Below are 13,050 nucleotides of genomic sequence, written 5' to 3'. Positions count from 1 at the left end.
TTGCTATACATTTCGTTTTTTACTTCAGTTGTTTTTAATATACAGACGATTTTATCAAATTTTAAAATTTGAACGTTTTATTTTATGTCAATGACTTGTCTGGGAATTGACTTGGTCTAATAATGACTTCAGCTGGAAATGACTTTCTCACAACACTGCTAGGTCTAATGGAGAAAAACTAAAACAACACGTATATGTTACGCAAGTTATTTAACTTGTTTCACGAAAGTTTAAATAGGAGACATGTTACTATAATTTCAATCTTCGTTAAAATACTTTCTGTTTTCATCAACATCATTTTATCCCGAACAGTAGAAATTAAACGCACGACGCTAACAAGCCTACGAAGTGAGTTCTAAATAAAAATATTTAACTAATTTGAAGCTTGATGTGTCTGCTGGTAATAAGTATAGCATGAGAAAAATGACAAATTGAAATAAAACCTAGATAAACACTTCGGTAAGTTTAGTGTTAGACTAAAATGGTTCAACATATTCGGAAGTTATGCTGCTAACCCGCTGAAATTTACGTAATCCAAATATTTAATAATATTTATTTTAAATGTATTATTCGTTACATACGTCTAATAAACGCAAAAATATTAACCACATGCTTTATCTCCTAAAAATTATTATAGAGAAATAACGTTTTCCATTAACCTAACATATTGGGTACAAGTTTAGCACTTCATAAAAACACAATCAGTATGCTCTTTGGATAGCTTGCTCTTCATTATTTACACTAATCTACCAGTTGGCTACTTAATATCTTCCTTGCCAATAAATTTACTGTGCTATCTATGCTTAAGCAATTTAACAAAAAAAAAACAATAATGAATAGTTGCATAGAACGTATTTTAATTGCAAAATTGAAGATACAGTAATACAATGATAGAAGAAAAGTACAAATGTTCAAGTAATTTAGAGCTACTATTTTGGAGGGCATTTTGTTTAGCAATATGGTAGCCCTAGGTTTGCCACATTTAGTTAAACACAGTAACATAATCAAATTTAACACAAAAATTAATATTGACACTATTTTGAAGATATATGAACGCATAACACTATAAAACATATCAAACGAAGGTAGATTCTTAATTGTTTTCTTTGGTGTAGTGAATTGGACTTAGTTTTCTCAGATTAGTTGCCGCCAATTCTGCTGTTAAATCACGCTGCGCTAGAGCCAGCATTTCATATCCAACCATAAACTTCTTAACAGTAGCTGATCGAAGTAGCGGCGGGTAATAGTGAGCATGTAACTGCCAATGTTGCATATTAACAGACTGGTCAGGGCCTGTTGGTGCACCGTGCCAACCCATAGAGTAGGGAAACGATGTTGAAAAAAGGTTGTCATATTTTGTTAGAAAGAGCTTCATTATTTCTGCTAAGGCTTGTTTTTCTTGTTCAGTTAGATCAGATATTCTCAAAACATGGCGCTTTGGCATCAGCAAGGTCTGATAAGGCCATGTTGCCCAAAATGGAACAACCACTAACCAATGGTCATTCTCAGCCACAGTTCTCTGCCCTGATTTCATTTCTTTCTCCACATAATCAAGCAACATCGGTCTGCCGTGTCTCTCATAATACGCTTTCTGATTTTTGTCAGCTTTGTACGGATCGTTAGGAAGAAAAGAACTTGCCCAGATCTGGCAATGTGGGTGTGGATTTGAGCATCCCATAATTGCACCCTTGTTTTCAAATATCTGTACCCACTTATGTTTTGCACTGAGGTTATTGAACACAGATATCCATCCATCTATCACAGCAACAATTTCCTTCACAGACATCAAAGGCAATGTTATATTTGACTTTGGGTGGAAACACATTACTTTACATTCACCAGATGCAGATCCGAATTGAAACAAGGGGTCGTCACTTTTCGGGGGTTCACAAACATTTTTTTGCAAAGCTGGAAAGTCGTTGTCGAACACAAAAGTTGCTTTGTAATCTTCGTTAGTTTTTCCACTTGATCTTGTGTTACCGGGGCAAAGGGGATTTTTCGGGTCGTAAGCTGGGATTGCCTCTCCAGTTTGTTTTTCAACCTGACCTGACCACGGTCGTTTTAAGCGATGAGGTGACACAAGAACCCACTCATCTTGCAAAGGGTTGTATCTACGATGTTGGTGTTCGTTTGGATCAAATTCCATTTTCTATATTATCTACAATATACACAGTGGATTCTAAATAAAAAAGAATGCTTTTATTTGAAAATGCACATAGTTTAAGTAGAACTTTTCGACAAAATACACAATTGTTATTAATAACAAGTTTAATTAAAACACATCTGCTACAGGTCAGAAAATATATAACAACACATAAATAAATAAGCTTTTAAAAGAACTAGTTTACTAGCTTTTTTACCCCAACAGTGTAATCCAAAATTGCACATAACAACCTTTGTACACCAGAAATCAATTATTAATTTCAGAAGTAACACCACATTAAGCAGTAGTTTTCCACTTTTTTTCTTTGAGTAACATTTGTAGACTGCTTCTTCTTGCGCTAAACAGACTGGATCTAGCATATTGTTAAATAAAAAAGTAGCACTATGAAAAAATAAAAAGTAAACAATGAAAAAATGCATTAAATTCACAACAAAACTATGCTACAATTTGCTCAAAACATAAAAATTAATTTGACTATGCCTGAACTCCATTTATTTATTATTTAGTTGAGCTCCATTTTTTAACTGTAGGGCCAAAGAAAAACTTTTAAAAATAATTTACTGCCTTGTTATTTTGTTTTTCTGAAAAACTGTGACTTAATGAAACATGTTTCAGTGGCAAACACTTAACAAAAAAGAGCTATGCAATCCAAAATGTATGTGAAATGTACCACATGTGTCTGTAGATATTCAAAATAAAACTATTCAATACAAATACGAAAACAATTCATATAGCAGAAATGCACATGTGAATAAAGTTATCGGCATAACTTAAATTTTCACTCATCCATTGCAGTGGTGTGGATACCGGGGGACTAATGCCCTGTACTTTAACTCGTAAGCTGCTGCGGTTATTTTCATAGTCCGGGATGCATTTTTGCAAAACGTCGCTAAGAGTAATATTTTCGCTTGATGCAGAGAAGTTTTTCTGGATTATACGATTATCGTAATACACCCGAACAGGAATGCCTTTGAAGTTTTCCGTGCCCTCAAACCCCTCCATGAATTTTCGATTCATCATCCAAAATTCATCGCAGTTGTCCTTCTTTATTCCATGCCACAGCTGCTTGTGCTGATTCTTGCTCATGTTGCTCATTACATTTCCTTTGTGCTTTATTTGGTCGGCCTCTTTCAGCATCATTATGTAGTTGGACTCGATGGCATCTTCGCAAGGACATCGGAGAATTTCCGTTTCGGGAAAGTCATGAAAATGAACAGTGATACACCAGGGCAAGTCTCTAATGTCATCGCACAACAAATCAAATAAAACTCCGCAAGGATAATGCCACTTTAAAGCAGTTCCATTGAACTCAAACCAAATTTCTCCTTTGCCTTTCAAGTCGATCGACGATTGAAAGAAAGACTCAATTTGTTCGGAAAATAGTGTGAGGTACGAACATCTTGGAAGCATAAGGTACAAGCCGTTGACATCTTCAGAGGACTGAATAACTTCATGTGATGCAAGTTCGAAGCACGTTGGAATCTTGCCTTCCCAAACCTTACGAGATGTCGCTGTTGGAAAATCTTTACTCATCTCAAAAATTCCTAATTTATCATTTTAAAGAAATTTTCTGAAAATACAAAAGCAGGGTTTTTACTATTGCGAAATATCCAGTTCTATTTATGAGAGCATGTAAAATGCAGTTTTTATGACAAACAATTTGCATGTTAAAAGTAGCAGTGGTATTTGCGATACACACAACACAACATTATGTTTGTATCGCTAAACGTGTTTTCACAAATATGGAACACAAAACATTGTTGTGAATAAAAGTTATTAGCAGCACCAAAACATAAAATGTTTATGTGTTCATTGGAACATCTGGCTTTTTGGCAGTGGAGTTCTTTCTTAACGCCCATATTTGGATATATGCTTCCGATAATGTAATCATCTGCGGCAGGATGTCAGTCACATGAAGATCTTGAAGTTCATACCACTGCTTGGAACCCTAAAACATTTAAAAAGATTTTATAATTGTGTTATTTTTTATAAAAATGTCCGTTTTAAAACATTTTAAATGTTGCATGTTTTAAAATATCTAGTTTGTTTGAAAACATCCATAAAGACAATGTGTATTGCATTAACCAGCCCTTCTGGAGGCGTTCCAGCCAAAAATAACGGCACACAATAAACCATACACTTTGCACCGTTGCCTGCTGCATTATAAGAGTGCAAACAACTTCACATTGAAGGGTTGTTTTGTTTATTCTAAATATTTTTTTAAACTTATTTGTAGGAGCCCAGTGTAAATCTGAGCAGCTTGTATATTTGTTCACTAGATGCCTTAGGTAAGCCTTTCCTTAAGCATGTTGTGTACTATTTTATGTAAAGTCATAGCCAGTCGACACCAGAAGACTTGATCACAGAATACACATTGTATATAGTTTCAGAAGCTTGTATATTGTGATATTTATCAAATATATGACCAACCGGGTGGAGAATATGTGCTCTGTATGACCCTTTTCCTTCATTAGGGTCACCGTCGTGTACGATGTTTGCAATCAGGTCGTAACTTGTGTGGGGACAATTGGCGTCCGATGCCACTAACTCCTCCAAGTCAAGAAACCTGGAAAAACAAACAAATAGACAGCATTAAAACAAAACTGAAAGCAAAACAGTCGCATATTGTAAGACCAAGTGAACTATTTAATTATCAATACTGTAATACTACCGAATTCTTACTAAATTACACAAAAAAAGTCTTAAATTAGACAAATGAAAACATGTATTTATTTTAAAACAAAGCCAACTGACACCAATCAGTTATTATCACACTGTTATTTGTACTATAGAACGAAAAATAATTTTCGTTTCAAAATTAATAAACGAGTCTTACATAAAAATAATTTTTAGCGCTAATCTTACTTGACTGGAAAATTGACAATTGTTGGGTTCTTCTCTGTGAAGAACAAATTCTTGGTGAATCTTTTGATGTAGAATATGAGGTAAGGAGGGAGATGGGTCAACTCAAACCTTTTCATCGTTGAATCTCTCTTGCCTTTGTATTCCTAAACAGTGCATTATACTTCAAATTAAAATCTTTACTAAAAGAGTTTTACATGCTGACTGCCACTTTAAAAAATAACTTCAAGAAATGTAAATATGACTTGCGTTTTTGTTGATACAAAATTACCTTAATGTTAAACAGGTTATTTTAAATATGGTTGGTTGTTGCACTTTTGGGTTGGCCAACAAAGTACCACTGAGGCCATAATATTTTTTTTAGAACCTTATTGAATTTGATAAATCATTCAAACCATAGATATCGACTTTGTTTTAGATAGGGGTGCTTTATTTTTTTTGCGTTTAATATGATGTCACAAAATGCACACTGAAAGATCAGATTATATGTAAGTGTGGTGAAAGACTAAATTATCCTTAAAGTTAAGGTAAATCTTTGACTGAATGTTGGAATTTATGTGGAAAAACAACCTAAAATCGCACACATCAGCAGAACTATGAAGTATTTTGCATAAAGATTTATCATTGTTTCAGGGGAGCTGAGCACCGCAAACTCAGCGTCCATGATTCAGAAACTTGTAAAACTCAGACACTAACAAACTTGAAAAGAAAATAACACACTTATATAGAATTTTGCAAACCTTCTCACTAAGTCCATTAAACTTTGCCAGGAGAGTTGACAAGGGGATTTGTGGGATGATGTTGTGTTCGATCTCATCTTTATAAAGAGGAGCAGCCGGTAAGTCGAGCGCAAGATAGAGGAAGGGAGTCCTTGTCATCTTTTCCTGGTATTCCTCAGTCTTAAGAAGACTGTCTTTTTGCTCTTCGCTCTGACACAAGATCAATACAGAGTTAGCACTGTTTTAAGAGGTTCTTAAACTACTTGCAATGCCCTGTGGTCGTCATTTAAATTTTTTGAAAGCATCGTACAATCATCCGCTTTTATATCCAAAGCAAATTGCGCTAATAACATACTTATATATTTTATTATCCCATGACATTTTGAGTCAAACTTATTATTACCAAAAAAACTAAAAATAAAGCCACACCATATTTTAAATCAGTTAATCCATATTTGTTGTTTACAAATATTTTGGCAATAGCTCATTTCACCATCAGTGTAAATATCAACCATTACTCTTGGCAGTTTCAGTTTGTATGCTTCAGGGTTTCAAAATTAAAGAAAGGAATAAAAAACAATTTACACTCACCAACTCAGGGTTGGGAATTTTCCTGGAATAAACTTTCATCTCACCTTGAAACGTTTTGGTCACAATGCCTAGAAAATAATGTATAAGTTACAGTCTCACATACTTCACTTTATCTAAACAACAAACGTAACTGCTTGATCTTTTTTTTGTGCCGTTCAACGCCAAATGAAGCGAGTTCAGAAACCAGCCCATTAATTCGAGGGGATCCCCCTGTTTCGTGATCTGAAAGCGCTTCCGAGAACAAAGAACGATGCTCTGTAGCATCTCATGTGGCGAAACGTGAGCCTGAAAAAATATAAATTTTATTTCTAAAAAAATGTTTAAAAAAAGAAGAATTGTAAATATGTGTCCTACTTCTGTATGAGCTTTGATATTCTCACTAAATATGTATAGTTGTCTTTTTGGTGGCAAGGTATATAGCCAAAAGAAGTTTTACTGTTTCACATAAGTCTTATTACGCAAAAAGATTTTTTAATATTTTATAATTTTACTTGCCTTAAAATTCCTTGGATTCCATAGTTTTCGAATAAGTTCACCAAATCTAAATTTTATAAAACATTAGTTTTTTTTAAAATACTTATTTCAAATAAACAGTAGTTTTAGCAAACCTTTGCGAAAGTAGAATCATAATGTCACCAGGGGGTCGTTTAAGGTGGGTATAATTTTCTTCACGCAAAAAATAATCTCGCAAAATTGGAACGTTAGACAATGCCTAAAATAAAAATAAATTACAATTAACATCATCTATTTAAATATAGGTAAAAGAACATTTAATTTACCTGTAGGACTACATTGCAGTAGTCATTCGCCTTAATATTGTTCATACCAACGATCCCAGGCAAGTAAGTTGCACCGTCATTGGCTCGAATTAGTTTTGATTCACTGTCCATTATCTTAATTTGCTGTTTTGTGAAGGTAGGATTGAGAACATACTGAAATTCAAGTTTGTAGAAGGTTTCTAACAATAATATTAAAATCCATTTTTCCAATTTCTACCAATAACATATACAATTAAATTGAAATAGGAAAATCTAATACCTCCATTTGGAAATATATTTCACTATTTTAGAAGTTACATAGGTTTATAATCCAAGTGGTGAGTGTTAAAGGTCTTTTATTTTTTTTACCGTTATATCTTCCAATGAAGAGTCAATAATTTGATAGTTGTCTGGTAAGCAGTAGAACTTTAGTGTGTAAAGGTTGAGAAATACATGGTGGTTCACTTCAACGCTATGTGTGTACGCATGCGACTTACGACCCCTTCCCTGCACAATAAAAACAGTGTAAAGTTTTTTTCAAAATGAGAACTATATGAAACAGTTTTATTTAAATTTCCTTTTTGACAAACCTGAAAATATTTTCCACAGATGAGACAAGCGTAAACATTTAAATGTGACAATGATACTGAGCAGAGTTTCTCAAAATCAAAATCCAAAACACTCCTGTTGAAAATACCAACATAAGAAGGTTATTTTTGGCCTTAAAAGTCTAAAGATTGTGAAATGCAGGAATACAGAGTCGTTTAAAAACAACCTAATCTCAACTCCTACCAAATTTGTTAATTTTGTCAAGTCCCAAGTTGCAATAAGGATTTATAGCCTGCATTTCTCCGATTTTAACAACTAAAATAGTGTGTATATACAGAATAAACTCATATGGGTGTCATCAAGCCCGCCAAACCACAAAAACATATTCCAACACTTTCTATTTCACCTTGACAATTTACAATATTTAACCGTATCAATTTCAAGTAGAAAAACACACGATCATTAATATATACTCCTTTAGAAACAACAACATAAAACTTATATCTTCCTAAGAATGTTTCTTGAGTAACATGAAGTTTTGCCTAAATATCTCACGGTAGAATGACACATGAATATTTCAAAAGCACCTGTTAATTGTATCAAGATACGGGCAGCTTCTGCTGCGATCAAATGCTGATTCTTCCTTGTGATAATACTCATCTTCCGAAGAATAATCCTCCACCAAGTCAAGAAGGGAGCTCTTATCTTCATTTTTTATTGGAGAAGTGTCATTACTTTCACTGTGCTTCCTTTTTTGGCCCTAAAAAGGTACAAAATACATAAACAGTAATGCACAAATACATGAACAATTAATCCTAATTTTGGTGAAGAAATTATGGCTGGTATAGAGGAGAACTAAGAAAATTCCCAAAATTACAGAAGGTAAAAAGTGCACATTGATTGTATACTACTTGAAAACTTTGGAGTGCATATTCTACTTTTTAGGGGTGTGTTTTTAGGTTACAAACAATTGCAGAATATTAGATATGAAGCACAATAAATGATGTAAATACGAGGGATGGAAATTGTTTTGCTTTAGTTTTACCAGTCAGGTGTTTTGTGCAAAGTTTTTCGTGATAAAGCATTTTAAAAGTTAAATCATAACTTTAAAAAAATATACCAGTTAAAAGTTTACCTTTGGCAAATCTGTGGCTACGTTTTTGACTTCTACTGCAGACATCTTGCACAGATCAGATAAACAACTAGGTTTTCTAAAATTCCCACCAGATTTTCATGAATGGGCAGGTTTAAGATTTGAGAGTAAACTTTTACATACGAAAATTAACTACCTGATTTCTTTCACAAATAAACCTGTCGGGTATTTAATCGTTATTTCGAAAATTAACGGCTAATTTGAAACGAATTGTCTACTTAGATGTATAAATTGAAATAACTGTATTAAATTTATTTATTGGTGTTTTCATTCATTAAGTCATGCGTAAAACCATTTCTAACAATATGTTAAATTACGCGACAAAAGACATCAAAATCAAAACACGAAAAGGTGGATTTAAAAACAATTTAAAGTTTCTTTTACAAATGTAAACAAATAATAAACGTAAGAAATATTTTTTGACGGACAATCTTAGCAGATAGGTGTTTAACCAGAAATATTTGCACTTTTATTACGGCGTAAATCACCTCCAGCCATGATTGGTGTTTTGGGAAACCGTTGCTGTTTTTGCGGGAGACTTTCTACTATTCTCGTGTCTTCTTACCGTCAAGCAAGCAAGCAAAAAAAGTTACAAAAATCGTACGTATTTCTCTTATTACATAAATCTATATTATTTGTGAATATGCATAAACAGAAAGTAAATCACTAAATTCATTTTTTAAATTGAACTTAAATAGGCGCTGGTCTAGAATCCTACCACAGTTATTATTTAACAATATTACTTGATTCACCCAAACACTAACACTAACCCAAATAATGTTCGTTGTGGTAGGATTCCAGTCCAGCACCCTTAAATACACCATGAGAATAATTGTGAGTGAGATGATATTTTGTCTTGTGAGATGATATTTTGGCGCTGGTCTAGAATCCTACAACAGTTATAAAACCAACGCACTATATTTGGGTTAGGGTGCAAGTTAGCGTTTGGGTGTGGGTGGGTCAAGAATAATACTTGACCCACCCTAACCCAAATAACGTTCATTGAGGTAGGTTTCTAGACCAGCGTCGGTATTTTTTCAAATAATGTGAAATACCTTTAAGGAATAGGCTGATTGCATTCCAGTGCCCTCCTGCCAGATATCTTTGGCGTGAAAGGCTTGCCCATAATCACGCCAGTGATGTCATTTGGCATGGAATATGGCCGGCCTAGTGAATTTACCAAAAACAAAAATAGTTTTCGGCATACATATCGCCCTATTTTGGCATATGATTTTAGTCCAAATATGGAATGCAGTCACAATTATGGAATGCAGTTAGGAGGAAGATGTTTAATTGTAAACATAATAGATCTATGGTGATTGAAAAACTGATTGAATATGGTAATAAATTTTTTTGTAAAAAAAATCTTGCGCCGGTCCACATTTCTTTTCAGGGGTTATATTTCTAACATTATTTGGGTTGGGTTTCAGTTTAGCATTTGAGTGGGTCAAGTATCATTAATATATTTATTCTCCAATATTTATTTCTTCGTTAAAATTTCAATTTTTTTTTTGACAACTTTGATTTGTTAATTCTAGACCAGCGACAAAAATCCTTTTGTTTTAGAATATTATGTAAAATGTTTTATAAAACTTAAATAGATTAGAAAATGTAAACATCATCTAAACATTTTCAATATTTAGTGTTGAACACACCATACAAAAGTTTCAAGCCAGAGTGAAGTTAAAAAGAAAATTCTATGACTCGACTAATTTGGCAAATTCAAGTATTTCTTCCGTTCAATTCAGCAGTGGAAAGATAAAAAGGAAAGTTAACAAAAATATCAAGTTAAGACAACACTGCAGAGAAAATATCCTTGCTCGAGAAGTTCAGGTTTCTACTTAAATTATACACTAGATTCAAAATATGTTTTATTTATGTTTGTACCTTGTCCATGAATTTATTTACTACCTTTAAAGCCAGTCTGTGTTTCATGGTATTAAAAAAACTATGTTTTTCTGTACACCTTTTGGAATTCTTAGCGCAATTCAACCATTTTTAAAAGTTATGTGTGCAAAAGCATATTTGAGGTGTACACAAGTTTAAAAAAAAATTATATATGGCTCTTTTGATGAAAGAATCTTGCTTCCAGATGAATCTTAAGCTATTATTTCACAGCATGATCTGAATAAAATTGCATGGCCATTTTATTACACATGATAGCAAATTTTCGGCTTTTCACGCGAATCCTTTTTGTTTTTGAGACTGTTATGTGTTATCCTGTTTTCGAAATTCTATTAAAATCCCAAAGCCCTATCCTTTCAACGGAACTCCGTAATCAAAGTTGTTCAAACTTAGCTAATTCATTTTTGGTGCATTATTACTATTTTGTACCAACCTTTTTCTATATGTTAAAAAAGTATTATATGGCTCTCATGGAAATGCAGCCAAGAATATTTGCTTTTTATGGCTTATTTGGCTAAAAAGGTTCCTGGCCTCTGGTGTAGATGAACATGTAAGTAACAAATGATCTGATTTGTGCCATAAAAGTCTGTATGGCTTGCAGGAACTTATTGACTCTGGAGTTATCGGCGAAGATTTGCAAAAGTTGAACATTGAGCTGACTTCAACTTCAATCCACAGCAACAACACATGCAATATGTACTGGGAGTCACTTGGCCATGATCAGGATGCTCTTATACATTCCACTTTGAACAGGTAAAACTTTTTTCAAGCCGACACTAAGGGTGATTACGTTTATGAGTTGTGACCGGGTTTGAACAGCTTTATTGAAGTGTTTAATCAAGCTTCTGAAACAGGAATAAAAATCTGATTCACTTGATTTAAAACTTTTCAAATCTTATCACAGGCTATTTTTTCAAACGATTCTATGGTTCTTTCTTATAATGCTTACCTCTGAGCCTGTGTAGCTCCGTTAGTAGAGAGCTGGACATGGTATGACCGGAGGTCATGAGTTCGAACCTCACCACAGACTAGTTATACAAACAGGATGCGGTATACGATGATGCTATGGTTGTTTCTCGACTTGTTCCCCTCTGAGCCTGTGTAGCTCAGTTGAGCGACGGTCCCGGTATGACATAGGTTGTGAGTTTGAATCTCACCACAGGCTGGTTCACAAATAAAATGCAGCAGTGATATGGCTGTCTTTTTGACCATATAGAACTAGTGCAGTCGGCAAACCAACTAACTCAATTTTAAGCTGCACCAATAAGTTAAACTAGGCTTACTGATTCCAGGTAGCCCCATATACCTAATAATATTTTGTGTGCTTTATAACTCCAATAGGCCATGCAACTATTTTCAGTTGTTTAAGTGATGTATTGGTTTTAAATTTTGCAGTTATTCAGGCCTCATTCGGCATGTTCTCATGCACAGTCATGTAATGGGAAAGATTCCAGTCTTATCGTTCCAAATGGATGAATCTGTCCTCGAGCGACAAAAACTAGATAAAATCTTCGAAGAGCTTAATTTGGACGCTGATGATGAAACAGAAGATGTCAATGAATCTGGTATGTTTGTTCCTCCATTTTTTTCTCACAATTTAATTTGCAACAAAGGATTACAACCAATATTTTATTTGCACATGCTTTAACAAATGTTCCTTTTCAAAGTCAAAAAAATATAGATTTTTCGGAACTATTTTGAATATTCTTTGTATTGATTTTATATGCAGCTCAAGTTTTGTGCTGAAAAATTAACATGGAAAAACAATTGTTTTAAATATTTATTACTGTGTTGACTATGGCATTTGTAGTGCTTTAATTTTAAATTTTATTTAAAGCACTTTGTTGGTCAAACTTAAGGTCTTTCAAAACCTAAAAAAAAGTATTCTTTTATAAAACTGTTTGTTAGCCTTGTAACTGTAAACCACACATAAAGTTCTCATATATTTTACAGCCGACCAAGGTTTAAACGAAGCTGATGAAAAGCCAGGGGAGTCCGAATTAAGCGCAACGGTTCGTATGTTTGGAATCGACCAGGCCAAACTTACAAGACAGATTATGGCAAGACGAACAAAAATAAATTTGAATAAACATGAAGTATGTGAATAATAAACCCAAGTGAAATTTGGTTCGACCCAATTTAATGAATTTGGTATTTTTAAACTTTGCAAGAAAATGTAAGGTATTCTGACCAGGACTTTGAAGTCGATTAAAAAATCTACGTAACTAAATTACGGTGTGGACATACAGCTATCCACACACGACATATGGGTGGAAAAAATCCATCATACGCCAGTCAAACTTTACATTACAACCTGGTCAGTTTTGATTTTATACTGCTTATGTGTCG

At 33.7% G+C, this 13,050-nt stretch overlaps 4 protein-coding genes across 4 annotated transcripts; 1 reads left to right on the top strand and 3 right to left on the bottom strand.

Annotated features, from left to right (window-relative positions):
- Positions 1-837: 837 nt before the first annotated feature.
- Positions 838-2,410, bottom strand: LOC146137064 (galactose-1-phosphate uridylyltransferase-like). The gene has a single exon (XM_083395882.1). It carries the CDS (start codon positions 2,144-2,146, stop codon positions 1,094-1,096), a length of 1,053 nt encoding a protein of 350 aa, XP_083252008.1. The 5' UTR covers positions 2,147-2,410; the 3' UTR covers positions 838-1,093.
- Positions 2,411-2,545: 135 nt separating this feature from the next.
- On the bottom strand, positions 2,546-3,730 carry LOC146137063 (autophagy protein 5-like). Its single transcript, XM_083395883.1, has one exon. The coding sequence runs from the start codon at positions 3,695-3,697 to the stop codon at positions 2,891-2,893; it is 807 nt and encodes a 268-aa protein (XP_083252009.1). The 5' UTR covers positions 3,698-3,730; the 3' UTR covers positions 2,546-2,890.
- Positions 3,731-3,736: 6 nt separating this feature from the next.
- Positions 3,737-8,902, bottom strand: LOC146137062 (ubiquitin carboxyl-terminal hydrolase 39-like). The gene is made up of 13 exons (XM_083395881.1): positions 8,779-8,902; positions 8,231-8,403; positions 7,685-7,778; positions 7,464-7,601; positions 7,116-7,268; positions 6,945-7,048; positions 6,832-6,877; positions 6,468-6,621; positions 6,337-6,404; positions 5,767-5,955; positions 5,030-5,172; positions 4,595-4,730; positions 3,737-4,112 (listed from the first exon to the last, which is right to left on the bottom strand). Exons 1-13 carry the CDS (start codon positions 8,821-8,823, stop codon positions 3,966-3,968), a joined length of 1,590 nt encoding a protein of 529 aa, XP_083252007.1. The 5' UTR covers positions 8,824-8,902; the 3' UTR covers positions 3,737-3,965.
- Positions 8,903-9,133: 231 nt separating this feature from the next.
- LOC146137061 (putative ribosome-binding factor A, mitochondrial) lies at positions 9,134-12,912 on the top strand. Its single transcript, XM_083395193.1, has 5 exons — positions 9,134-9,396; positions 10,440-10,629; positions 11,303-11,454; positions 12,097-12,266; positions 12,655-12,912. The coding sequence occupies exons 1-5, from the start codon at positions 9,293-9,295 to the stop codon at positions 12,807-12,809; spliced, it is 771 nt and encodes a 256-aa protein (XP_083251319.1). The 5' UTR covers positions 9,134-9,292; the 3' UTR covers positions 12,810-12,912.
- The last annotated feature ends 138 nt before the right edge of the window (positions 12,913-13,050 follow it).

This window comes from Ascidiella aspersa, chromosome 8 (genome assembly GCF_963924565.1).
Source record: "Ascidiella aspersa chromosome 8, kaAscAspe10.2, whole genome shotgun sequence".
Lineage (NCBI taxonomy): Eukaryota > Metazoa > Chordata > Ascidiacea > Phlebobranchia > Ascidiidae > Ascidiella > Ascidiella aspersa.
Note: the sequence above shows the minus strand (reverse complement) of the source record. Positions and strands in the feature narration are given on the sequence as shown.

What these genes read in the sequence shown, in the direction of transcription:
- LOC146137064 (XM_083395882.1), bottom strand. Translation starts at nt 2,146, where the DNA reads ATGGAATTTGATCCAAACGAACACCAACATCGTAGATACAACCCTTTG.
- LOC146137063 (XM_083395883.1), bottom strand. Translation starts at nt 3,697, where the DNA reads ATGAGTAAAGATTTTCCAACAGCGACATCTCGTAAGGTTTGGGAAGGC.
- LOC146137062 (XM_083395881.1), bottom strand. Translation starts at nt 8,823, where the DNA reads ATGTCTGCAGTAGAAGTCAAAAACGTAGCCACAGATTTGCCAAAG. An exon ending in TATCTTGATACAATTAACAG is followed by an intron (nt 7,779 to 8,230) that starts GTGCTTTTGAAA and finishes TATTTTCAACAG; the next exon opens with GAGTGTTTTGGATTTTGATT. An exon ending in TTAATGGACTTAGTGAGAAG is followed by an intron (nt 5,173 to 5,766) that starts GTTTGCAAAATT and finishes TGCACTGTTTAG; the next exon opens with GAATACAAAGGCAAGAGAGA.
- LOC146137061 (XM_083395193.1), top strand. Translation starts at nt 9,293, where the DNA reads ATGATTGGTGTTTTGGGAAACCGTTGCTGTTTTTGCGGGAGACTTTCT. An exon ending in TCCTTGCTCGAGAAGTTCAG is followed by an intron (nt 10,630 to 11,302) that starts GTTTCTACTTAA and finishes TATGGCTTGCAG; the next exon opens with GAACTTATTGACTCTGGAGT. An exon ending in ATACATTCCACTTTGAACAG is followed by an intron (nt 11,455 to 12,096) that starts GTAAAACTTTTT and finishes TAAATTTTGCAG; the next exon opens with TTATTCAGGCCTCATTCGGC.